Here is a 25,662-nt window from a genome sequence, read left to right as displayed (position 1 = left end):
CCTGGCAACAGAAAGCTATATATATATGTGCAGGCGTGCCATGACGTACATCCTGAAATCAGGGCTGTGCTGACATCACTGATTCACTTTGTGCACCGGTTTTAGGATTTGTTTATTATTATTTCATCCCCTCTTTTCCCAAACAAGGCATCCCTGCAGATTAGAATAAAGAAAACTGTAAATCATCCTAGATCACAATCCACTTCTCGCTTGTTTGATCTATCAGTAAGATGGGTAACCCAAACGCAACTAACAGCTTCAGCCTTAGAAGTCGGTTTAATTCAGCCTTAAACATATTGCACTTATCTTAAAACCAGTAAGCAATAGCTGTGCACTGGCTGGGATTTTTTCTATCCAAATTCGACTGTTGGATTTCTAGGTTTTATTAAAAAAGAAGAAGAAAAAAAAAAGCCAGAGATGTGCTCCTTCTGCTCACATGTGTCTGCAGCCTGCTGAAGGCTCCTGTTACATAACGTTTGTAACCTTGGAGAGGCTGCAGCATCACTGTGATGGAGGGAGCCCACTGCTGCCTGATCTGAGTGAAAACAATCATAGAAGTGACTCAAATTTCTCAGGTTTATTTATAAAGCTTGTTTAAAAAAAAAAAAAATCATACAAAAAGATCCCCCGGGGGTCAATGCGAGTTAGTGTAAATCTGGGTTTGCGTTCCTGCCGATTCTGTTTGATTCGTACAGGTTACAGCATGAGCAAAAAAGGCAAAAATAAACAACAGTGTAAACAATTTGATGTCTTCATACATCCACTGATTCTTTAGAGTCTTTTGATCGTAAGTGTGTAGTTGTGAGAAGGCCAAAGGGCCGATTAGGAGGACTTACAAGTGCCCATAAAGTGCACAGTGGAATCAATCAGATTGGCAATAAATTTCTGACCTGCATCCAATAACATGTGAGTCATTTCTTTAGCGTGGGAGGAAAGTTTAGTGGCAAACGGGGCTCTCCTCCAGGTGCCATCATCAGCTGCAGCTCTGTGCAGCAGCAGCAGCAGCATTAGTGCCAGAAAGAGCAGGATCAGGACCAGGACGAGCCATCTGCGCCCCGCCGTCCGCGACCCACCCATAGTGTACGCGCCACTCTCGTGCGGTACTGACATCTTGTCCACCTCGCTGATCCGGAGGGAGTCCCACTTCTTTACGTCGAAGTTGCGCACGAGCGGTGCGACAGCCGCGTCTCTGCGCGAGGGCAGCGGGGTCTCCTCCAGGAGCTTCGTCTTCTCCCGGAACTCCTGCATCTGCTGCAGGAAGTCCTGCGGGTCCGGGTCGCTCGCGAAAGACTCGGCGATGCCGAGCGCGCCCGCCTGCGCCTCCAGCGCGGCGCTCAGCTTGGCGATCTGCGGGTCGCACGCCTGCATCACCACCAGCCGCAGCGTCTCGAAGTCGGACAGGATCTCGCTCTTTTTGCACTCGAGCGCGCCGACGAGCCTGTCGAAGTAGTCCGCCACCTTGTCCGCGTCCCCGCTCACCGACTGGAGCACCCGTTTCTTGTCGGCTTGAAGCGTCTCCAGGCAGGAGCGCGCGTCCGCGCTCCGCCAGCCCTCCACCTGCCGCAGCAGCCCGCCCAGCGCCCGCTTCTCCCGCTCGTGCGCCTCCTCCAGGGAGCAGAAGTCGTGGCCCCTGTGCGCGTCGGTGGTCGCGCAAACTCCGCAGACGAGCCTCAGGTCGGTGGCGCAGAACATGTTGAGCGGCTGCTCGTGGTGCTGCTTGCACACGGCCATTCTAGGCGTCACTTTTATCCTGCTGAACTTGTCGACGATCCCGCGCAGGGTGTAGTTGACCTGCAGGCTGTTGGCGCCGTTGTGAGGGGTCTCCTTGCGGCACGTGGGGCATTTGAGGGGAGTTCTGAAGCCCCGGGTCCCCTCCAGGAGACCCTCCAAGCATTTCCTGCAGAAGCTGTGGGAGCACAGCAGCACGCGGGGGTCCTCGAAGAGACCACAGCAGACCGGGCACGTCAGCTCCTCCTCCAGCTGCTCCATGGTGATCTCCTGCAAACACATCCAGCCGTCAGATACTCATTCAGACAGGAGAGAGAGAAAAAAACAACAACAACTGAATAAGGAGCGCTTAATAGAATACGCACCCACACCCAGGGGGACGCAGCTTCGCTTTTAGGCGGCAAAACCAACTAGAATAAGCATGAAAACACAGTAGCATCGCAAAGGATACAGATTTCCCCGCGCAGTCACGTTCCAGCTGTGTCGGAAGAACTCCCCTCTCGAAAGTGAAACTGACTCGAGTCGCAGTGCCCGCGTAAAAGCCTGGCATGTGCGCAAACAAGCGCTCCGTTTGCGCAACTAAATCTGTGCGACATCTTAGTTCTCTGATCGGTTGAACTACAAGACAGTGTAAAAAAAGCACCCCCCTTCCCTTAAAAAAAGAAAAGAAAATGTCAATAACTTCGAGAATCGAGCTGTTTTTCTAAGCAGGGCGGCGTTCGGTCGAGCCGCCAGCTGCCCTCGGATGGCCGTCTCTTCGTCGTCAATCCGAAATGCCGTCAGACTGTCGACAGAACGAGGTTTCGCCGTTGATGCTGCTCCTTGTTGGCAAGGCTGCAGCCGGAAAGGAGGGCTGCGACAAATTTTTGCGAGCGCATAGTAACATGCAACTACTGGACCAAAAGAATCACTCACCAGCTGCTGGAGGCGCTCAGCGCGACGCAATCATCATCATGGCGCTTGTTGCTGTGCAGACTTCGCCCTCTTCCGGGTGTGCGAGTTAACCGTTTCGGCCCGCGCGCAGAAGTTCGGAAACCCGGCGTGTCGCCCGTGGGCGCGCGCGGGGAGCGCACGACGCGAGACGCCTCGCCGGGGCCGCAAAAGCCCGCAGGTGTCCCGGGTAGTTTGACGGCTCCTTTCGTGCGTATTCGCGTGTTTGCGCTTTTGTCGCTGCAGGGTAATTCGCAGAGGATCCCTGGCCGCCAGATGGGGGAGGGGCTGTTGCTATGCAAAACATTACAGCGTGAAAAACTGTCAAGTGGGTCTTAGTTCCAGCCTGGCATCACATGCTTTGACTCTGGACTACTTTAGTGGCTTGTATTCAGCATTATACAGCTGTTAATGCGGGGAAAAAAGTCTGTCCATAGAGCCGCAGTAACTGTCATAAACAACTGTATCAGCTGTGTACATTTGGTATCGGCCACACTGCGCTAGTAGAAAACAAATATGTGCGTATGCCCCGCAGTTATGAATGATTCAACATCTAAATTAAACCGTGCTTCCCCCCATCCCCCCTCCATAATCCACTTTCAGTTCATTCGGAGTTATGTAACATCGATACCCAATAGTTACTTAGTCACGTGGAGAAATGTTGACCTTGATTTTCTTCCCTTGTTTCCATGCCATCAGGAGCAACTGCCTATCTTAGCCGCTGTGATTGGATACAGTGAGTTAGCGAGGCGCCGGCGCAGTTCCCCGCTCCGCCGCGGGGTGCCGCTGTGGCGCGGAGCGGAGACTTTTTGACGTTTTGACAGCGGGCGCTCTTTGGTTTCCTCTCCGGATGTTTTAGCCAGCCGACTGGGTCGAGGCGAGAATGGCTGCGGTGTTTACGTGTTGTTTCGGCTGCTGCGGAGAAGGGGGATCCGGGCATATCCCCCTGAAAGAGATGCCTACTGTTCAGTTAGACACTCATCACATGGGTGAGGATGTTTTTTTTATAGATTTAACGCTGTGGTTAAAGTCCACAGATACCGATAAACGGAACGTTCGCGCGGCGCTAAATCGAGCTAGCTAACCAAGTAGCTGCTAATATTCGCTGTTTTTTTTTAATATGTTCTTTTCGCCTTGAAATGTCTACAGACACTGGTATTCGTCTGATTTTAATAGCTGTCAGGATTAGCTTGTCATTTAAAAACAAATAGAAAAGTGCACAAACACGCACATAAGCCACGCTTATGGAAAATTGTTTTGATTTTAACTAATTTTAAAACAAAAGAAATGACACTCTTAAGGATATTTAAGTTTGAGTTTAACACACGAAACACAAGCATGTGTAGATAAAGGAAGCAAACAATAAAATATTACAACTTGATCAATTTCATTTATATTTACTGTATATAAGTGTTATTACCCAAAAGCTATTTTTAAAGGCTAAAGGAGACTAGCAATGTTCTAGTTTATATTCTATGTAGAATTGCCTGAGAAACATATCTTTCTAAGTCAAACCAAAGGTAAACAGATACATTTTTAAAAACTTTTATAATTTCACTGTATTAACTTTTCAGCTGCATCTTTTTGCCTGTGAACCTAAAGCACTTTATTGAAGCATTGTAAGGTTTCATAGGTTGATTGAACAATTTAAGTAATGTTTTGTAAGAATGGGTAAATTCATATTTATGTAAAACAGCAGCCAAAACTGTTCAGTACACCAAAAGGTTTACAGGCTGTTGAACACACACTATCCTGTGTCGATAACTGGCCTGCCTTAATTTGAATAATCCGGTTTTTCAGACGGGATTTTGAAATCTTTTAATGTTAGTGAGGTGTAAAAACTGGAACAACTCCGATTTCACAATCAACTGAACTTAGAAAATATGTGTGAGACACGTGAAACCCTTCAAATAGTTAAAAGACTGCTCAAACTGCTTCATTTGAACTTAAAAAACAGACGGAGTAGTGGAAGTAATCAGTGCTTTTAACGTCTTGCAGGCACCGATGTTGTGATTGTGAAGAGCGGCCGGAGGATATGCGGCACCGGAGGCTGCCTCGCCAATGCGCCTTTGCACCAAAACAAAAGTTATTTTGAGTTTAAGATCCAGTCCAGTGGTAAGGGTTTGATTTTTAGTTTTCTGCACTCCTTTCTTTCAACTCCTGCCTGATTTCTCTGCCAGACTTAACATTTCTCTGTTTTTTTACCGTGATGCTTTTTAGTTTCTATTAGCATCGTGGTGCTTCTTTGAGTCATCCTCTCTGCTTCTGTTTACATTAAAAAACATTTTTTTCTTATGTCCTCATATTTCTATACCAGTTTAATTCAAGTTATTGTTCATTCCTGTCTGTTGGTTGTGCATGCTGTTATATCCTTGCTTCTGGTCTTTATCATAAGTCATTTGATTAATGTGTTCAAAATAATCTCCTCAAGAAATGAAATGCCTGAGTTGTACATTTTTTTAGGCGTGTGGGGAATCGGTGTGGCCACTCAAAAAGTGAATCTGAACCAAGTGCCTATGGGCAGAGACACGAACAGCCTGGTCCTGAGGCACGATGGGTCTGTGTACCACAATAACGAAGAGAAGAACCGACTGCCTGCAAACAGCCTTCCTCAGGAGGGTGACATAGTGGTGAGTGAAGGTTTTAGTTTCCTTTACTGCTTTATTTAATATGTAGCTCTATCAAAACTATATAAATGGTTACATCATCAGATTCTGGTCACTAGCTGATAAATTAGCACACTGTGTTGTAATCAGACATATTTAAGTCAACCCATGTATTTGGTAATAGAACAGTGTTGCCACACCTTTAAAGTGTAATTAGACATCTTGCTTTTAATTGCTCTAAAAATAAACTGAAGCCGAGCACAGCCTGCATGAGCACAAGGCAGGGTGCAAAACCCACACATTAACATCTAGTCCCAAATCAATGACTGAAATAACAAACAGATTTTACATATTGGCTCAAGAAACTCCTAACTTATAACAGATGAGTTTAACATTATGGCCATTTACTGAGTAGCATTAGTTTAAATTATCATGTCCTATTTTCTGTCACTATTTTCACAACAAAAAATCAATAAATTTTTTAGCTTGGATGGTTATACTGTGAGCATTAACACTTAAATCAGTTGTGGTTCAGTAGAAAAAAGAGCCTTTAAAGATGGGAGAAGATCCCAGTAATGTTGTGGGATGCAAATGCTGCACATCTTTTTTCAACATGGACATTTGTGTTCCTCAGGGCCTCACTTATGATCACGTGGAGCTGAATTTATATCTTAATGGAAAGAACATGCACTGTCCTGCTTCAGGGATCCGAGGCACCGTATATCCAGTCGTTTATGGTAAGTTCATTTCTCTGTGTCATGTCCTACAATAAATACCGATGGTGTTTTTAGGATCATTTTAGCTGCGTTTACTGTTAGGTGGAAGAAACAAAATGTGTTTTTCTGTGAGGTTTAGTGGTTGGTTTGCTGTGTTTACAGGACTATTTACAAAGAGTGGAATTACATAGAAATTTGTCCACATTTTGAAGTGGTTCTAACTTTAAATTTACGATTCTTTGGTAACATTTAGAATCTGAGTTGACAATTTTTACTTGTTACACTTATTCTTCACAAGGGGGCACTGTTTGTCCATTTATTTTACTGAGCTTTTCTCATGCCCAGCTGCTTTGCTTAAAGAAACCATTTTTTAAAGTCTGTTTTAAAGAAACTGTGGATATAATTACTAGTTAGTGACATCAGCTTGTAGTTTTATGTTAGGGTAAAAAAAACATTTGTCCTGGGCTTCTGACCATTTTATGCTTCTGTTCTTGTTTTACACAAACAGCAGATTAAGCCCAGCAAATATAATTCCCAGTAAGGTGCTTGGAAAATGTTTGCTCCTCGTTTTGTCCTAGAAGATCTGTTCGCAGTAGAATAAACCTTTGAGCAACAACCTTTATAGCATCAGAGCTGTTGGTTTTGCTCTGTCAACATTTATACATGTGCAGGAATAGTACTGTTTACAGAGGGAAAGGCTTGCCAAGGCTGACTTGGTAAAAGGTTGACTTTAAAGAGTTTCTCACTAAGTTGAGTCCTTCCCCATGTGCAAACTTATCCATAACTCTTTGACTAATTCTTAAAAAAGCAAAACCAAATGTGCAAACCCTCTCAGTGGCGTTAATAAAATAAATCTGTATCAATAATGCTGTAAAAGTATAGCTTTTATGTTCTTTCATCTCAGATATTCCTGTTTTGACACGTTTTTCTTCATCTCCCACCTATAAAGTGTATTCAGATGTGAGTAAACTGAGTCTGGCTGTAAATACTTCAGTGTTTTCAAGAAAACCAGCACTCATTTAATTTGTTTTTACATCGGTTCATGTACACTGCTCCTTTTATCTAAGTAAATACATTCTGAACGGCGCTACATTCACGGTACAACCAGGTGATTTTTTTTAAAAGTTTAGCTAAGATATTATAAAAGCTGGTTTTTAGGCGCTTGTTATTGTTTGCACTGTGCTTCATTGCATTTTAGCTTTCTGGCATTTACAGCCATTTTGTTTGTTTTGTGATGACATCTTTTGTTTCCAGTTTTGTTTTTTATTCTAAAGATGGTTAAAGTAGCAGAAGATTGTAGTTTATTCAGTAGATCTGAGTCCTTTTAGAGGAAAATCAAATTAAAATCAGTTTTTAAAAGGCAAACATCGTGTCTTAATGTGTTTTCCCTTCTGTTGTTTCAGTGGATGACAGCGCCATCTTAGACTGCCAGTTTAGTGACTTCTATCACACAGCTCCACAAGGATTCGAGAAGATTCTTTTTGAGCAGCAGATCTTCTGAATAAACACTTTGGCCTTCGTTTGTGTTGCCGGCCTCCTCTGAATCTTATATCGACTTCTGTGACACTACAGTGTGACTTTGATGAGATGTTATCGTTTTATGTGGCTTGAGTGCATCTCAGGTCGTTTCTCCCGATTCCCCTGTCTCTTTTTCTTTATTATTTTGCTGCTCTGGACCAGGAGATTTCTGATTATTACTCTGCTGTGGTGGGGTCTCATGTTAAAAACAAAAAATCAAAGTGTAAAATAATCACCTTGTGTCTGCCGTAATCAGTCTGTGTTAATTGAACAACTTCTGGTTGCTGCTTTCGTCCACAGTGTGTGTTTAGATACCAATCAGTGGCTGTAAAGGGATAATGTTCCCACTTTTAGGATCAGAAGCCAAATTCGTTTGTTTTGTCTTCTTTTTCATTTCTGACATCAGCATACATTCTGTATTTATTTCTATTTATTTCACCTTCATATCAAAGTGATGCGGCATGTATTATTTTTAAGTTTGAGTGGGGGGGTGGGGGTGGGGGCTGCAAGCGTTGGTAATTATTGAGGGGCGTGTCATTAAAAGTCAACATAATCACACCTTTATTTCAAGCTTTTTGTAGAGATCTTCGGCTGTGGTTAAGTGGTTCACATTCCAGGCGTCATTCTTGTCTGATGGCGCTGAAAGATTCTTCGCGAACCGAAGCGTACGTTAGGATTTCTTCTCCACACCCTGAATCCCCCACGGCCTTGTTTACGTAACCAAAAGACCACCGGAGCTGGAGCCAGTGGTCTCGTGTTTATCTACACATATAACGTACGTTGTGCTGTATTGGCAATGCATATCTGCTGCTGATGTGTGACAGTCAAATATTTCAAACGCTTGTTTTTGTTTGCACTTATGATGTTGTACAAACCCAAATGTTATCGTTGATTCACTAATGATTAAACTTTTGTTTCTGGAGGAGTCATCTGTGCGTCTTGTCTTTTGTTTCTGGTGAGTTTGGAGTGCAGTTTTAAGTGACTTTTTAATGGCAGAGAATTTAGGTTTTATTCTTTGAACAGCACTTAGTTAGAAACGACAATGATCAAGCAGTTCCTAGAGCAAAAGATCCTTTGGGATCTCCTTTGGTAGGTGTTACTTTTCAGTGGCAGGTGAATTTGTGAGCTGCTTCTAGGAAGAAGCGGAAACCAGGGCAGCCCAGCAGCAGAAGGCAGGCATGCAGGGAGGGAGGCATTAACTCCTCCCCTCACTCTGCGATCTCTTACGTCCTCCTCCTCTCCTCCTCCTCGTCTGTGGAGCCAGCAGCAGCAGCAGCAGTAGCAGCTCAGGAGCTGCCGTGCTTCGTCTTTCACGGAGGAGATAGCAGACAGCCGGAGTCGCAGCTAAACCCCGTTCAGCCATGGCAGACAACGCCGGCTTGGAAAACCACCGCATCAAGAGCTTTAAAAATAAAGGACGTGATGTCGAGGTAAGCCGACACGGAACGACGATTATAAATCGCGTTCGTTGAATCATTTCAGTGTATTAGAAACGCTGCTTTCGGGCCTCGTTTGGCAGCCTGGCCCCGGCTGAAACTGCTCACCGAACGGGCAGCTAGCTAGCTAGCTAACGGGAGCTACCATAAGAAGTTCGCCATCAAAGGCTCCACTATGTTGATACAGTTAAATTACTAATTAAACTGAGGGCTGTGACAGACTGCTGGTTAACAAAGGTCACTCTCAAAGCTTCGGTAGCCTCTGTGGTTTGAACCGCAAGCTACATCACACTTGGGCCGCTGAAAGTGGAAGAATTAAGGGCAGGCGATTTAGCTGTCACTGCCGGTGTTGCGTCGAAAAAGGCACCCCTGCCATCTGAGGCGCTCCCCATCGTGAGACGTGCTTTTGGACACGCTGGTTGTGACGCGTTTTGTACTAATAAATTATAAAGAAAAGGCAAAAGCGACGAACTGATTCGTCCTTTTCCCCGCTATCCTTAAGGACGCAGTTATTTTCATTGTGATAATTTCATACAGAATCCCTAAAAGTTGAAGTTGACTCTCTAGCTTATGGCAGGAATTGATGTCAGATTGTGCTCCGTGCTATGTCACGATAGCCACGAAACACTAATACTAAATCAACATCAAATGTGCGCATATTCAATCGGCTACTAACCTTTTAGACTACGAAGATGCCTGCCTTGAAATGCGCTTTCCGTGACGGAGGTGCTCCTCACGGCCGGGGTGCTCTTTTTCTGCACAACACCTGGCTTGCTAACGTTACCTAGCTGGCAGGCTGGACACCGGTCGCTGAGCGAGGCTGGCTGGGCCTACCCGGCTTCGTAAATCGTGACATTTAGCGCTTTTCCACAGCCAGGCGATTCGTTTAAACATTCACGCCGACTCGCGAGCTTCCTACGTGACCGCCATTATTAGTAAAAACGTCGGGTTTGGGGTTAGTTAGGGGACAAGTCAACATCCACCCTGCCCACCCCTCCTCGTTAGCTAGCTAACATGAGCGAGCTAAACCGAGCCGTGGCGGCTAACGCACCAAACGCTGTAGCTGAATAATAATGATGTGGTGACCTTAGTATTATTTACAGTTTCTCCGTGTATTGCTGGTCATTACTGTTAATACATTAGAGAAGAAACACTAACACCCAGTTCTGTAGTTATATTTTTTTGACTAATTTCAGTGTTGCTACATGTCTAAATAGTAATGCTTGAATTGATAAGGTCTTATGATAATGTAAACATGATGGGGAAACCTGTTAACCTCGGTTATAAGTCACACAATGTCACTAGAAAATCAAAGAAAACATTTTTTTTTATTCACTGATACATAATTCAGCTGACAAGTCCAATGACAGTCTTTGGTATTTGTCTCCTTTGCTCATTCATCCAACGACCTAAACAACTGATAAAGGTTTAACAAACAAACAAACAAAGCTTCCACTCCTGGGGCTAATGGCATCTATTCTAAACCTTCTCAGATGATCCATTAAATTTAAGCAACGTACCATGGCGTATTCTTCTTGACTACAGGGTTTACTGACAAAAACACACTTGTGGTGGGTTGTTTTGATCCCAAGATAATCCCCAAACAAAGGTATGTCTGAAAATGGCCCTGGCGGATCCACCTGGAGAGCGGCGGCAGGAGTTTCGCCATCAGCTTCCAAAGAAGCGCACAGTGACTACCTCCTGTAGGTTAGTTGTTTTGAAACTGGAAGTCCGCTGGACAAGCACATGGCTACCGTGATCGGCGGCCTCGGCCAAGTGCATTCCTGATGCTATTTCAGGCATCCTGGATGTCTGACCCAGTCCTTCTTAGAACCTCAGCATGAAATTAATTTTTTTTTTTTTTTTTTGAAAATGGATGACTCAGACTGCAGCAAAGAGGGGGGTGAGAAAAAAAAGAGCTGAAGTTTGTTTATTTAGGTCGGCCCCATTTCTGACACTTATTGAATTGAAAAGGAGTCTCCCCTGAACAATATTCCGTAATATCCTAAAGAATAACACTAAGGCCAATTTGGTTTTATTCATTTTTGTGATCTCAAATTGACCTGTTCTTGCTTTGGGAAAAATAGCTTTTTTGGCTTTTTTTGTGTGTGTTGTCACTGTAAACCAACATGTTTGACCTAACTTAACAAATTAGGAATAGTAGGCATGGTTAAGACCTCCGTAAAAGTCTGGCTTGATGTTTTTGGGAAAGCATTCATTGTCGTCGTTTTTGCAGTATTTGGGAGACACCTTTCTGCTCCACGGCCTCCTGAGTTATGACTCCCCCCTACCCCCCACCCCCGGGTTACGTAAGAGGCTATTTAGGACGGCAACATGAACCTCTTTAAACAGTCACAAGATCTTGGACCATCTCAGACCGCTCTGGATGAGATGGAAACGCCGCAGACGCACAAATGCAACGATCAGTTAAACCGTTAAACTGTCCCTCATCACTTGGACTGTGTTTGGGTTATTTTACAGACCTCTTACCTTCCTTGTCTGTGGTGGTTGCTATCAACAGGGGTCTAAACAAAACATTCATTTACTTTTTTCTTTTTTTTTTTAAGTTTATAATGACTAAAAACTTTCCTTTTCCCTAACTCTACGCTACGTTAGAAACACGCGTTCGACCGTGCAGTGTCTGTTTTGCTACTGTGATAAGCGCGTCATGAACATTTTCTCATTCGTTGTGTTTTTCTATTCCAGACTATGAGAAGACATCGAAATGAAGTGACAGTTGAATTGAGAAAGGTGAGGAAAAAATGCACATTATGACACGTCATGCCTCCGTCAGACTACTGTAAACATGTTTATCCGAGTCCAAAATGGTGGGGTATGGAAATAAAAATGCAAAATACTGACGTCTTTTGTGTTTAGATCAGTTTAGAAGCAGCCATGACGCCTGTATAAAAAGAGACTGGTAATCCGTACAGTTGGAATAATGTCACATAATTTAGGCTTTCATAATCTATAATTATGTCTATTATATCTATAATCTAACTTGGCATGGAGCTGTTTTTTCTTGCTGTGTACGTACATTTTTCTCTTATTAGTTGTGGTTATTCTCATTTCCTAGTTGTTGGCCACGTGTACTTGGCAGCTAGTTTGCTAAGTACACGCACATAAATATATTTGTTTTTATTGTCAACTAAGACGTTGCTGTGTAGAAAAGTAGCATTAACAGTAAAGCTGCTTCTCTGCTCCACTATTTGGAGATGTGTTCACGCACACGTTTGAGAAACTGGGCGTTCGTTATTTCAAACGCTCAGAATCCAGTTTATTCGCCGTTTTTATGTGAAGACGACACAAGAAAACGGGCCTAAAGCATGAAGAGAAAAACATCACATTTCCTAAAATAGACCGTTTTATTTTTTTAATTTTTTTGGTACAAATGCAGCTTTGTATGTGCCTGAGGAAAAACTAAAGAAAACGGTTGAAACAAAAAATGATCAGCAATTTTCAGCTCCATTGTTGGATTTCAATAAGATCGGTGAGATTTTTCAGTTCGAAGCAAGACTTAATTTGGATTTCAGAAACGTGTGTATTAGCCACATTTATTCTTTCTACATAGGGGCAATAAAATATAGTATTTGAAATGGTCACAATAGAAAAATCCGAATTTCTACACAGGGAATGGTATTTGTACATTACAGCATTCCTTTGTGTGTTTTAATTTTAAACTAGTTTGTTGTCGGACGATGATGCGCTGGGTGAAGATCCCAGCTGCTTCCAAACTTTCTCTCACCTGATTTAGCAGCAGTTTGCATTACTCAAGAGGTTGCTGACAGACGGTGTATGCAGTTTGATACGAACACATGTAAACTTATTGCATTTGTTCCAATCACCAGCCAGTGGAAGCTGGCTTCAGTGGTGGGTGTTCGTGTCTAGAGTTTCCATTGTCTTCAAGTATCACAGATGATGTAACATCATTTTGAATTGTTTTTTTATCCACACACTTTCCATTGCTTCAGAGGTAGCTGACATTTGGAGCAATTTTAGTTAAGTTTGCAACATACTTCAGGTAGCAAACTCCATTTTTTTCCCCCCAAATTGGGAGGCCTGTGTTTTGTGAAGAATTTGAAGTTTGTTGTTATTCATGGCACTATGATAGAAGCATGCCTACAGAAGGTTATTGATCAGTTTTAATCACACTTTGGGTTGTTTGCACTTTCACAGCTGTATCCTAGGAAGTAGTTTGTGTCACTGGATGTTTTAAAAGCATGAAGTTGTTTAGTAAGGTTTTTATAACTATAAGGACTCTTTGCTCTTTAAACAGAGATGAGTTTATCATCAACATATATTCTGAGTTGGAGGAAACTAAGTCTAGATTTGACATATTAGAGCTGCTTCATTACCCTCCACTCATTTTGGGGTGCTTGAGGGCACAGTTCTTGCCGATATGCTGAAGAATATCAGAAACCCCAGCTCAGATCAGGAGAAGCGGCGTTGTCAAGTTGCCACAGACCAGAAACAGTCTGAAGAATATATTAAGGTCACATTAAGCAGATTATAATTGTTCAGTTGTTGTCTTATGGTGGGCTGCAGCTGTCGAGTTATTTTAGTATTCAAGTGTTCCGATGATTACTTTCGTGATTATGTGAGCGTTCAGACATACAGGTGTGTGCAACATTAAAGGTTTTTTGTCTGCGTTTTCAAAGGCTGTAAGCATTTAATTTACATTTCAGACTAGCCTTTACACATTTCCACAGTGAATGCACATTCTTTCCTAGTATCGAACTCCAACAATCCCACTGATTTAGATTAAATACTGAAACCTTGTGACAGAAACAAAACCAAGATGGCTACTTTTAGCTCGTTCATCAGTACACTTACTAAATCTTAATGCAACCCCTTCCTGCTGCTCACAGCCTGTAAATTGTGTCCACCTGCAGCTGAGTCCGGTCTTTTACACGTCCTCGTTTCATCCACGTTTAATCCGTGGAGTCCGCAGCCTCGTTAGGGAAGCAAACAGAGAAACTGCTGATTTCTCTGTCACCTGTGTTTTTAGACGGAGAGCTGCATGAGGATGCAGGGTTGGGACAGATCCAGCTACAGGAGGACCAGTCACACCATTTACGTTTGATTTGACACGCCAAATGTCATTTTGAATTGGGTCTACAAAGCAGCTTTACTTAAGCTCAAAAGCCTGTCACAGCTGCCAAAATTTCATTTTTATTTTTTTTTGAAAACCTAATGGATTGTTAAATTGTTACAGGCTAAATTAAAATGCTCCAGAAAATAGGTTGTAATTGTATTTATGTTTTCTGTGACAAGCAGCCATTTTCTGTGTAGGATTAAGAGCCCGTATCGCCGCACAAACACGACAACAGCCAGTGTGTTTCTAGTTTGGTTCATTATGTCAAAATACATGATGATGCCTGCATTTTTTTCTTTTCTGAATTTTTTTTTTAATGTTTTCTGTGATATTGGTGCATACACACCCTTATTAACCCCCTCTCCTCTAAATGCACAGACACAAAAGCATAAAAAAATCACTGCTGCCAGCTGAGCACTTTTGTCACAGCATTTAACGCCTTTTTTAACGCCCCTCATCATAAGTTTTTTTTTTTTCCTAAACTATAAACACTGACCATCAAATATAGCAGCTTCAGAATATCTGTTACACAGCAGCCAGAGAGGAGGAAGAGTTTGTGCTGTTTCATCAGCTTAATGATGAATACACAGGCACGCTCAAATGTGGGCGCAAAGTTGCAACAGACTCGACTGCAGGTTCTTCAGCGTGTGCAGCAACCTGCCAGCTCTCACACGGATGTCAGTGGGTTTCGCGCGAAATCAAGATGTGGAATGTGCACATAAATGTGACGGTGATACAAACAAATCAAGCAGGAAAGGATGCATGACGGCGCCATCAGATTTTAAATCGTCAGCGAGACTGATAGTTGTCAAAGTGGAAAATACGAACGTTTGAATTCATGTTTAGTTTGATGCATTATGTTTAAATCCGTCACATGACACATGAAAACTAGGAATTAGGAGTTTTGTTTTGCACGAGTTTAGCTTCTGACTTTGTGAAGTCCAGTCTCAGTTAGTAATAAACTAGCATTCCTTGAATGAACGCCTGCCGCATCACATACCAAAGTTTTTACAAAAGATCTTGCATGATCTGTTATTGCTTGTGTTGGGTATGAGTCTCAGCTGCTGCCACGCCAAGTTTTAGCACAATATATGTAAAATTGACTGAGTTGTATCTATTTTTGTGTTCGCTAAAGTCACTTACAGACATGTGACGTCTCGTAAAAGTTGTTTCTGTTATAAGAAAAGTAGGTGGGTGTTGGAAGGTCAGAGTGTCTAATGTGTCTGAGGACTTGAATACATAAAAAAAAAATATATATATTGACTTTTTGCAAGCCTCATTGGAACAATAGGAATTACCTTGTTGGTGTTTTGGTTGACAGACTTTATACGAGTTCATAAAGGACTGAACTATCATCACTGCGCAAACATAAGAGGCTGAGAACGCTGGCAAATAGATACACAGAGCAGCACACGGCTATCAGCAGAGGTCTGACGAATACTGGTTCAGCTACAGGTCTTAAAAAGCGTCTCCTCTGCACTGAAGGGGTCCTGAGTGGAGCACATTCCATACAGCTGGATCAGAGCAGCAAGAAGCGGCGCACCGGCTGATTAGTCATCGGTGACGCACGTCAGCATGATGCACAGGAATGTAGGGCAAGGGAATCTCCTCCTACCACTGACTCACGCTGCCCTGCAGACGGATGCTGAGTGAATCTGTGCCTGTCGGGGGGGGGGGCTGCAGAGCCTGTGGGGGATTGTTGTCCATCAAAGACGAGCGTGGTTGTTTTTGTGTTTTTCCCCCAGCAGGAAGTATCCCCCACCCTCCCCCCCTCCAGATTGAACACTTTAGGTTTGACACGAGGTTGCGCTAAAGACGGGGATTAATGTTTGTTTTTTTGGTTTTTTTTAAACCGACCTAGATTCAATGTTTCTTTAAGAATTTATGAATACATTATTGGGTTCTTTGATCTCCTCTCCTCACTGATCTTCTGTTTTCTCTCCTGTTGTCAGAATAAGCGAGACGAACATTTACTGAAGAAGAGAAATGTTCCACAGGAGGAGAGTCTGGAGGACTCTGATGTGGACTCGGACTTCAAAGGAGTAAGTGTGTGTGTGTGTGTGTGTGTGAGGTATCAATGTGCTGAAGTTGGAGACAAGGCTATTAAGATGTCAGAGGAGTTAAACCAGTAGACAGTGCTTTTGTTGATGTATAAACCTCGTTGGGTTATTTTGACATTAGAAGAAAGTCACAGTTGGAGGGGGGAAAAGGTTGAGAAGCAAATCTTTCTGTTTGTAATGTCTAAAAAACAATTTATTGGAACACACCTGAAAGTGGTACATTACACAGGGAGGATGCCATCAAACTGTAAAGAGCATGTAATAAGGACACACTTTTCCCTAGTGCTGGGATTTTATTAAGGGGCTTCATACCAGGTTAGTGATTGCATCTATTTAATCTGGTTTAATAACTTTTATTTAAAAGCCTAAAGATCTATAAATATTTAAATATTTATCTAATCTGAACCACAGACACTTCGTACCAGGATGCAGAGGAAAAGCTGTTAGTCTTGAAACCAATGTCCAAACTTTTAAATTCACTCAGTTTTAGTATTGTTTCACCCTGTGGCTTTTTCTAATTCTTTTAGTCAGTTTCACATTTGATTTATTTAAAAGCAAATAAAAAAAGAAGTAAGATGTTTAAAGTTGGTAGCTTAAAGCCTGTATCTCAGTGAGCTGCGAGTGTTGGGAACAAGTTTCAGACAGTGAGGGAGTTTCCAAAATGTCTCGACACAAGGGTTTCCAATTTCTCTGCCCCAGTCGCAGGGCCACCCTCCGGTATTGTAAGAATTTTGAACATTTACAAAAACAAAATTTGCGCCACAAATTTCCTCTAAAATGTCGTAGCAGGCCCTTGGAATCCATCCCCTTTTTCCAAGTAATTTGGGGGCTCATATCTCACCGGGACTCTGTGCAAATGCGTCTCAAGAAACTTAACTCCAAACGAAAAGTTGAAATGCTTTCAATTTTGTGTCTTTATATCATCTGATCCCCAGCAGTCGCAACCAAAAATGTTGAATTGTTGCGAGCCTAAATGCAGAATCCATCATGGCTCAGTGTGATTCTGAAAACTGTGTCCGATTTTTATCCTAATGATATAAAATGTCCCCCATTTTCCAGGGAATAATAAAAATGTATCTTTTTGCACGTGGTTGAAGCGTGTGTCTGCAGCTTGGTTGTTAATATTCATCTACATTTCTCATTTTGCAGCAAAATGTTACACTTGATGCAATCCTACAGGTAAGAGTATATATTTATACATGCGTCTTATTCACCAATAATCTAACTAATCTAAACTTGGCCAAACACTCTGTGTTAATGTATAAACCCTGGGTGTTTGTCGCCGCAGAATGCAACCAGTGATAATGCAGTTATACAACTCAGTGCTGTGCAGGCAGCCAGGTTAGTAGCCGTCACACCACCGTTCGTGCTGACACCAGCTGCTTCTATATACAGAGTTTCAAAGTTTGCGTTCTTTGTTTCCTCAGAAAATTGCTCTCCAGCGACAGAAACCCTCCCATCGACGACTTGATAAAATCTGGGATCCTGCCTATTTTAGTCAAATGTCTGGAAAGGGATGACAAGTAAGTCACTTCTGAATGTGATTATTCTTATTTTTTTATTATCTGACATTACTGTAGAGGGTTTTGATGCTAACAGAAGGCTGTTCCCTCCACATGTGTGAGTGTGTGGAGGCATGCAGGGCAGTTGGCTGGTCCTCTCAGCTCGGGCCAAGTCAAATTTATCAACATTCCTGTCTCTTAGTTTCGCAATTCCCAGGACCCTGCGCTCACTGAGGGCAGGCCATCAATACTTTAGTTAGAAGAACTTAAGTAGAAATTGTTGCGGCCTCGCAGTGGTATCACAGAGGAAAAACCGTTTTGTTTTTTGGCAGTAATGCGTCTGTTTATTCATTAAGAGAAAATCTTCCTATCTATAGAGCAGCTAGCTGATAAGAGATCCAGCACGTGCTGTTTTTTTTGGCGAATGTTGTGCTTGCAGTTTGAAATTTCTTTTTAAAATCAACAAAAATGCACAGCTAGTACAGATTTGCAAAAACTGCCTGCCTATAATCCTTCATTTTTTTATCCATCTAAGGTGTCGACTGTTATTTCATATTTAAATTTTTCTTTTTTCCTGTTTGACAGTCCCTCTCTTCAGTTCGAGGCGGCCTGGGCTCTGACCAACATTGCCTCTGGGACGTCAGCACAGACTCAGGCTGTGGTTAAATCCAGTAAGTTGACCCTTCTCCAAAGTAATCCCTGCACTTTGTTTATGCACCGTCTACAAATGGTAGTACTTTTTCATTTGGTTTCAAAATAAAAGTGGACTTTGATCTAATTAAAACCGTCTGAATACGGGAGCCACGAACGCCGTAGGCAGAGGAGCTGAATTTTACTTTTCACTTTTGTGGTCATTTTGGAGACAGATTTTTTTTTTTTGTAAAAACTTTAAAGTCTCGATTGCACCAGCGTGTGCCAAATATCGTTTTAATTTGGAGCACGGCAGAACCAGATTTTTCCGTGTCTGAACCGTGTAGTCGGGGCTAACAAGAAGCTGCCCGTCGTCTCCGTAGCGTGTGAGGGAAAAGCTACACCTTGGACAGCGGCCGAGGTGTAAACAGGTGTTTTACTTACACACGTGTTACACTCCGAATAAGTTTCGTGTTCACATAGTGTTTGTTTTTAGCTTATTGGCGAAAACGTAGGAAATACCTCTGGCCTAATTATTTGTTCATTTCTTGATGTGTGCTTACATACAGGAAGTGTTCATTGTTGTTTCTTAAACTCACCAGAAAAGCATTTTAAATGAGTTACAAATTCAGAGATTTGACTTTTTCCTCAATAAAGGCATTTGGATTTCACAGTCAGGGTTTGAAAGGTCTGGAAAAGTATAAACTTTACCTCTGTAAGAGTTTTCTCTGTTGTAAAAGGAGGACCTGTAGATTATTTACTGATCATTTTGTCGACGCCTCTGCTTGGTTTGGGTTGTTGTCGGTAGAAAGTTGTGGCTCAGTCACGGAGTCAGGTATTATTTTGGTTTTGAATGTTCCCAGGAAGCAGCTGTGTGTGTCACCGTTGTTACCCAACCCGTCACCTGGGGGCAAAAAAAAAATGTTTGATTTGTCAATGTTTGCCTATGCAGACGCAGTGCCCTTGTTCCTGCGACTCCTACACTCTCCTCACCAGAACGTATGTGAGCAGGCCGTTTGGGCTTTGGGAAACATTATTGGTGAGTGTGTCCCCCCCGCAAGCTGTGTGTGTTTAAACCCCCTCCTGGGAGCAACTATCCAGGGTGATTAAGATCTTTCCTGTTGCCTGCTCAGGTGACGGTCCACAGTGCAGGGATTATGTCATTTCACTGGGCGTGGTCAAGCCTCTGCTCTCCTTCATCAACCCATCAATCCCCATCACCTTCCTCCGCAATGTTACCTGGGTCATTGTTAACCTCTGCCGCAACAAGGATCCACCTCCACCCATGGAGACGGTGCAAGAGGTGGGCGTGTCTGAGTACATGCTGTTTTATGCCGGACTGATCCCAGTGTCAGTACGGGCTGTGTCACTGCATGTTCTGTTATCATGTCAGCATCACCACCTGTGGCTTTTAACTTGTGACAATTAAAGTTTGATTTTTGACAGCTGCTCCCCTTCATTTTGCCTTTTTTTTTTTTTTCATTTAATCAGTTTGTTCCACCTCTCTCACCTTTGCTCACACAGTTTTGTTTTCTCCGTCCACAGATTTTACCTGCTCTCTGTGTCCTAATATATCACAGTGATATTAATGTGAGTATCAGACTGAAGTGTGATCAGTCAAGTCGGTGTTTCCTGAATTGTGTGAAAGCAAATCTTTGCTTTTTGACACATTCTTTTGGACACTACTAATGTGAGTATTATGGCCTGTATCTTTTAGATACTCGTAGACACGGTGTGGGCTCTGTCTTATCTGACGGACGGCGGCAACGAGCAGATCCAGATGGTCATTGATTCTGGCGTGGTTCCATTTCTTGTGCCTCTCCTCAGCCATCAGGAGGTGAAAGTTCAGGTAAGGCCGTTTTTTTTCTCTCTTTAGCTCATTTGTGCTCTTTGCGTCAAATCAAATGCCGTGCCTTAATTAAGCCACAGAGTAATCTGAAATTGTTCGCCCTCTTTAATCCTGGAATTCCAGACGGCGGCTCTGAGGGCAGTCGGAAACATTGTGACGGGAACAGACGAGCAGACGCAGGTGGTTCTGAACTGTGACGTTCTCTCCCACTTCCCCAACCTGCTCACCCACCCTAAAGAGAAGATCAACAAGGTGTGTTGGTTTTAGTCTTTGTGGTCCACAGCTTTACTTGTGAGAAACTTAAATGTCACCATTGCCAAGGTATTTTGTTCCTTCAAGGATTCTAGGCCTTTAAGAGTAAGATTACATGTGAAATAGTTTAAAATGTAGGCAGTATTAAATCCAGACATGACTGAAAGAACATTAGTTGTGTGATATTAAAGGTGTGAAGATTGTTTCAATGGTTGTGATTGTCCCGTTTGCAGGAAGCGGTCTGGTTCCTGTCCAACATCACAGCAGGGAACCAGCAGCAGGTCCAGGCTGTGATTGATGCCGGGTTAATTCCTATGATCATTCACCAACTGGCTAAGGTTTGTGCACAGCGCTAAATATAAGCATTACATTCTCTGTTCTTTAAAGTCACCTCTCGCCACACAGATGGTGGCAGATCAGACTTTTGGGAAAGGCGCGTTGCCGTTAAGTGTTTGCGTTCAGAAAATAGATGCTTTCTGTAAGCTGACCGGCGGATGAAATGGTCCCAAATGTGGGTTAGAGGTTCTGTTTTCCCTGACAGTGTGCTGTGGTTGTACATGTCAGTGACAGCCTGGCTCTCCGCAGGGCGACTTTGGCACTCAGAAGGAGGCAGCATGGGCCATCAGTAACCTTACCATCAGTGGGAGGAAAGACCAGGTGAGCTGGGCTTTTGAATCACTCGTTTTTTTTTTTAGACATTCTGTATTTGTTTTTATCTAAATTGATGATTGAGATGGAGCTTTCTGGTGCTTTTACAACATTTTCTTTACCAAAGCAGTCGTGTTTAAGATCCCTCACGTGATGTTTGCTCAAATTCAGCTTTTAAGTCCTAAATAAAACAGCAAGGCTAGTTGTTACTTTTATATAAATAAAAAGGATGCTTTCCAGACTTGTAACCTTGTATTTGTGTTGGAATCAAGTATGAGTGTGGTGTGTATGTATGGGTTTGTGTAGGTGGAGTTCTTGGTGGAGCAGAACGTCATCCCTCCGTTCTGTAACCTGCTGTCGGTGAAGGACTCCCAGGTGGTGCAGGTGGTCCTGGACGGCCTGAAGAATATTCTCATCATGGCTGGAGACGAAGCCAGTACTATCGCTGAAATCATAGAGGAGTGCGGAGGTGGGGATTCATCGCTTTCTGTTCGTTTTCTGACATTCTTTGTCGTTCAGTAACTGTTAAACAAGAATTTGTAGAAGTTGAATTGCTGCATTTCATTGATTTTTTTTTTTTTTTTTTTTTTTTTCTTTTTAAGGTTTGGAGAAAATAGAGAATTTGCAGCAGCACGAGAATGAAGATATCTACAAACTAGCCTTTGAGATTATCGATCAGTACTTCTCTGGAGACGATGTAAGTTCGCCTCACGTTTTCTGCTTTGCGTCGCTGCTGCGTCCACATCCCGACGTGATCCTTTTTAATTTATTTTTCCACATTTGTTCTTCTCAGATTGACGAAGATCCCAGCTTGATCCCTGAAACCACTCAAGGAGGAACCTTCAACTTTGATCCAGCGTCCAACATGCAAACAAAGGAATTTAATTTCTAAAAGCCCAGGATGTTTGGTTCCACCAGTTGCACGGGTAACTCTGTAATCATCGCAGACACTCATCCATTTCTCCCAACAATCTGGCAAACCGTCTACTGAAGGATTATTCAGCGCATCACTTCAAACATGGAAACTCAACCACTGAAGGGTTTTCTCCCGTCCACCTCTGCACTGTGGGGTGTTTTTTTTTTCCCCCTTTTTTTGTTTTCTTATTTTTAAATGTAATTTTTTTCCTTTTTTGGAGCAGAGCTACTCTTCTTAGGAGCCCTATTTTTTTCAGCAGGCACCACAGCCATCTGGCAGCCTGCATGAGGAGGACTGTCGGTGCTGCCAGCGCTTCGAAATATCACTTAAAGGTAAAACCCGGGAAGAAGAAAAAAGCCTTCTTGGCAAGATTTGATTTGCCAAATGCCGAGTCTTCACAAAGACGGAACGAGAAAAAAAACAAAACCATAAGCACATTTTCAGACACAAAAACACACATTTATATATAGATATATATGTAAACACTTTTTGACACTTAAGATTTGTGTGCATACTTCTGTTGGAAGCAGTCATATCGCATATGGGGAAGAAATCCTGCTGTTTGTTTGTGGTTTTATTTTTTGTGCTTTTCCCCTCTCCTGGGCTGTCTGATGGTGTAAATTCACCGACGTGCACACATGCACACACAGACACTGAAATGCAAGTGCACACTCGGTCACACTGATTCCCGATGCCCAAGAGTTATTTCCCAGAGCTAAGCCATGATCAACCACAGACCCCCCCACCCCTCACACCCCACGCTGCCCTCCCAGGAGAGTTTTTTTTGTTTTTTTGGGGCAGGTATAGGGACATGGAAGGGCTATAAGGTAAAACAAAATAAGAGGACTCCAAGGCAAACTGACTAATGGGACTCCTTACTCGATGACGTCACTTTTTTTATGTTGAATTTTCAGACTGTTTTAAAGAGGAAAAAAAAAAAAAAGAGAGATCATCAAAAATGTGAAGAAAATGCCATATTTTTTTGTTCGACACATAACTGCAATATCTCCAAACTGCCTGCTTCTGATTCAGAAGAGAAACATCATTTTTTTCCTTTTTGTAATGGATGTGAATACCTGTCACATGGAAGGGGGGAGGGGAGCAACTTTCGGTGAAGGCACAGAGACTTTGAGAAGAGGAACATGTCAGCTGTAGCGTTCATCCCCCCTCTCCCCCCCTTTTCCCCTCGCTGGACATCGGTTTCTCTCGCGTTCACGTCCTGCTACCCGGTGAACTGGTTTTTCAGGACTCCCCTGTAATGTGAAAACTCAGAAAAGGGGGGGCATTTAAAAAAAAAAAGTCCAGAATTGCTCATCTAATCCTAAGTTTAACTATTCTTTTAAATCTCTCGTAGAACAAAATATTAATTTCATGTTTCAGCTTCATCTGGTGGCGGCGGTGGAGCCTCTTTGTCGTTTCTCTTTGTCCTGTCAGTCTTATGCACACGTTTGAGAGACGTGACGACGTCTGCTGCGGAACAGGACCTGAGCCCACTGAAGACTAGACTTGCTTAAGGAGTACAGGTCCTGATTTTTACAATACGCAACTACTTTTTGATGAAGAGGTCACGTGTCATCACTCGATTTGAATAATTGTAAAAACAACGTAATGTGCATCTCTCCTTGACGTTTAATGAATATATGAATATATATAAATATATATAAATATAAAAGCCTGTACAAAGCTGCTGCAGCTGACAGTTGATGTGTGGAAAACTGTCAGAGATGGCAGGAGGGGGGTTGTTTTGTTGAAGCAATATTTTCTTCTATTGTTTTTTTTTTTTTTTTTTGACTTGCCTATGTATTGTGATGCTGATTAATCAGAATAGGCTGGGCTTATTATCTTTTTATTATTTTATTATTTTTCCCTTTTTGTAGTGATGACTGCTCTTTTTTCTTCTTCTTTTTTTTTTTTTTTAAAAAAGTGTGCCGTCCCACGTTCCAGTCGGTGTTTGGATCTAGGTTGAAGGTGTTAAACTTTAAAATCCCGACCCCTAGCCCTGGTTTTCGCAGACTTTATGATCCGCCGATTGGCTGCTAACTACTCAGAGGGGGTCAGAGCGGCGACGGGGGGGCTTTATATAATGGGTAGGGCTGTGATAAACACCCAAGGCTTGTTCTGTCTGTTTTTTTTGTTTTGTTTTTTTTTTTGAAAAAAGGGGGGGAGACTAGTTAATATTACTGAACAAAAACTATAGAGAGGGTGTACAGTCATGAACTAGCAGACTAGACCGAGCCACTTTAAAGATTTACAATTTTGTTGCCTTGTATCTGAATTGGATACAAGCTTATGTTTGCAAGATTTTTACTTGCTAATGACAAGTTGTTTTAAACTAAAATAAATAGGAGAAAAGCAACAGACAGCATTTTGGCCTCTGATTGTTTGTATCTTTTTATAAATTTTAGATTGAACTCCTCTCTTTAAGGTGGCTCATTGACGCTTTCAACTCCTGTGCATAATTAAAGTCAATAATGAGTTGAAAAGAAATCATTGTGCCTTTTTGTTGTTGGGTTTTTTTGTTGTTTTTTTTTCATTTCATTTTAATTAAAACTGAGGTTTACAGAATAAAAAGGAAAAACAAAGAAAGAAAAAACAAAAATCGTCAAACTGGAGAATCTTCAAGCGGGAGATGTGATTGCAGTGATTCGTCCCCGGAGAACCGGTCAGGGCTGCTCCTCCTCCCCCCCCCTGATCTCACTCCCTGAACTCTGTGAAACACTGCTCCTTCCACTCATCTCGCCCTCCTCCACACCAGGAGCCACAAACTGCCATCGTTTCCATTAAAAAACGATTCCGGTCTCTCGCCTTTCAGGACATCGTCTGTTTCTGATCTCTAACCAAAATAAAACCTGCTGGTTAGCCGTTGGATGTGTTGTGATTCATGCGCCCAGGAGCCGCGAGTTCACGTGGGAAAGCAGGCATGATTTCAAAGTCTTTTTGAAGAAAACAGATCAATAATCCCCCCCCTCCACGAGGCTAGGTCATAATAAGGCTGTAAGGAATGATTAATGTAACCTCCAGACTTTAAATAGGACTTTCCTGCAGAGTTTGTTCAAACGAAATGCAGTTTTTGATTAGAAACCTCCTGAGAGGAAGATTAAAGGCCTCGTTTTCCTTAAAGGAGCGCATATTGCCCGCCGCCTTTCATGCCAGAGATTTAAACGGAGATCATCTTATAACAAAAATGGATGAAAATGATCGTTTTGCTCCAACCTTCTAAATGCTCATTCGACATTGCAAGACCTGTTGGCACTCGGAGTATGAGTTGAGGATGACTCTCCGCTGCTACCACACTGACTGAGTTGTAGCCCTTTTGTGTGCTGGCAAAGGTCAATCAGCTGTGGCAGCCATCTTGAATGGGGTTGACTCCAAACGTTAATGACTGCTTTCAGAGTTTCATTAAAAATCTGTCCAGTTGTTTGAGATATGATTAATTAGGTGATTAGTCATGCTTGACCTAAATCTAGATCCCCATACTTGCGGTGTATTGTTTGGAGGGGGATCATTCACTACCCAAGCACAGCATAAATTGAAATTAAATAGGTTTTATTAATCTATGAAGAGAAATTTTGGTTTTACGGTATAAATGATGGGTTTTATAATAACTAACATTAAAGATCTGTTGGCCAAGTGTGCCATAGATGGCTGTGAATGCATTGGAGAGCTTTGTTTGTATCCCAGCCAACTGCTCTGCTGATGACGTTACATTCAGCAGGTGAAACAGCTGATCTAGTAAACACGGGCAGCCTGCAGTTTAGTATCTTTGGGTCCACTGA

The 25,662-nt window shown here is 42.6% G+C and overlaps 3 protein-coding genes across 5 annotated transcripts; 2 read left to right on the top strand and 1 right to left on the bottom strand.

Moving 5' to 3' along the window:
- Positions 1 to 562: 562 nt before the first annotated feature.
- On the bottom strand, positions 563 to 2,861 carry trim13 (tripartite motif containing 13). Of its 2 annotated transcripts, none has more exons than XM_017410274.3 (2): positions 2,644 to 2,861; positions 563 to 1,998 (listed from the first exon to the last, which is right to left on the bottom strand). In XM_017410274.3, exon 2 carries the CDS (start codon positions 1,987 to 1,989, stop codon positions 823 to 825), a length of 1,167 nt encoding a protein of 388 aa, XP_017265763.1. In that variant the 5' UTR covers positions 1,990 to 1,998; positions 2,644 to 2,861; the 3' UTR covers positions 563 to 822. The 2 variants fall into 2 exon arrangements, with proteins under 2 accessions (XP_017265763.1, XP_017265762.1); XM_017410273.3 differs by lacking the exon at positions 2,644 to 2,861 and adding an exon at positions 2,094 to 2,637.
- Positions 2,862 to 3,490: 629 nt separating this feature from the next.
- Positions 3,491 to 8,427, top strand: spryd7b (SPRY domain containing 7b). The gene is made up of 5 exons (XM_017410275.3): positions 3,491 to 3,647; positions 4,657 to 4,773; positions 5,122 to 5,288; positions 5,899 to 6,001; positions 7,384 to 8,427. The coding sequence occupies exons 1-5, from the start codon at positions 3,542 to 3,544 to the stop codon at positions 7,479 to 7,481; spliced, it is 591 nt and encodes a 196-aa protein (XP_017265764.1). The 5' UTR covers positions 3,491 to 3,541; the 3' UTR covers positions 7,482 to 8,427.
- A 315-nt stretch (positions 8,428 to 8,742) lies between these two features.
- On the top strand, positions 8,743 to 23,206 carry kpna3 (karyopherin alpha 3 (importin alpha 4)). 2 transcript variants are annotated; one of them, XM_017410272.3, is made up of 17 exons: positions 8,745 to 8,928; positions 11,641 to 11,685; positions 15,982 to 16,071; positions 17,239 to 17,268; positions 17,378 to 17,430; positions 17,517 to 17,612; positions 18,177 to 18,262; positions 19,174 to 19,260; positions 19,355 to 19,524; positions 19,767 to 19,811; positions 19,939 to 20,070; positions 20,194 to 20,322; positions 20,556 to 20,660; positions 20,908 to 20,979; positions 21,277 to 21,439; positions 21,573 to 21,667; positions 21,764 to 23,206. In XM_017410272.3, the coding sequence occupies exons 1-17, from the start codon at positions 8,860 to 8,862 to the stop codon at positions 21,860 to 21,862; spliced, it is 1,566 nt and encodes a 521-aa protein (XP_017265761.1). In that variant the 5' UTR covers positions 8,745 to 8,859; the 3' UTR covers positions 21,863 to 23,206. The 2 variants fall into 2 exon arrangements, 1 of the variants encoding a protein (XP_017265761.1); XR_005233274.1 differs by lacking the exon at positions 21,764 to 23,206 and having other exon boundaries at positions 8,743 to 8,928; positions 21,243 to 21,439.
- The last annotated feature ends 2,456 nt before the right edge of the window (positions 23,207 to 25,662 follow it).

Source organism: Kryptolebias marmoratus, linkage group LG6 (assembly GCF_001649575.2).
Source record: "Kryptolebias marmoratus isolate JLee-2015 linkage group LG6, ASM164957v2, whole genome shotgun sequence".
NCBI lineage: Eukaryota > Metazoa > Chordata > Actinopteri > Cyprinodontiformes > Rivulidae > Kryptolebias > Kryptolebias marmoratus.
This window is presented reverse-complemented; position numbering and strand designations above follow the sequence as displayed.

Bases quoted from the DNA above. Each gene is read 5' to 3' on its own strand.
- trim13 (XM_017410274.3), bottom strand. From the start codon at position 1,989: ATGGAGCAGCTGGAGGAGGAGCTGACGTGCCCGGTCTGCTGTGGTCTC.
- spryd7b (XM_017410275.3), top strand. From the start codon at position 3,542: ATGGCTGCGGTGTTTACGTGTTGTTTCGGCTGCTGCGGAGAAGGGGGA. The intron at 5,289-5,898 runs GTGAGTGAAGGT...TGTGTTCCTCAG, and splicing joins CTCAGGAGGGTGACATAGTG to GGCCTCACTTATGATCACGT. The intron at 6,002-7,383 runs GTAAGTTCATTT...CTGTTGTTTCAG, and splicing joins CGTATATCCAGTCGTTTATG to TGGATGACAGCGCCATCTTA.
- kpna3 (XM_017410272.3), top strand. From the start codon at position 8,860: ATGGCAGACAACGCCGGCTTGGAAAACCACCGCATCAAGAGCTTTAAA. The intron at 16,072-17,238 runs GTAAGTGTGTGT...CTCATTTTGCAG, and splicing joins TGGACTCGGACTTCAAAGGA to CAAAATGTTACACTTGATGC. The intron at 20,323-20,555 runs GTGTGTTGGTTT...TCCCGTTTGCAG, and splicing joins CTAAAGAGAAGATCAACAAG to GAAGCGGTCTGGTTCCTGTC.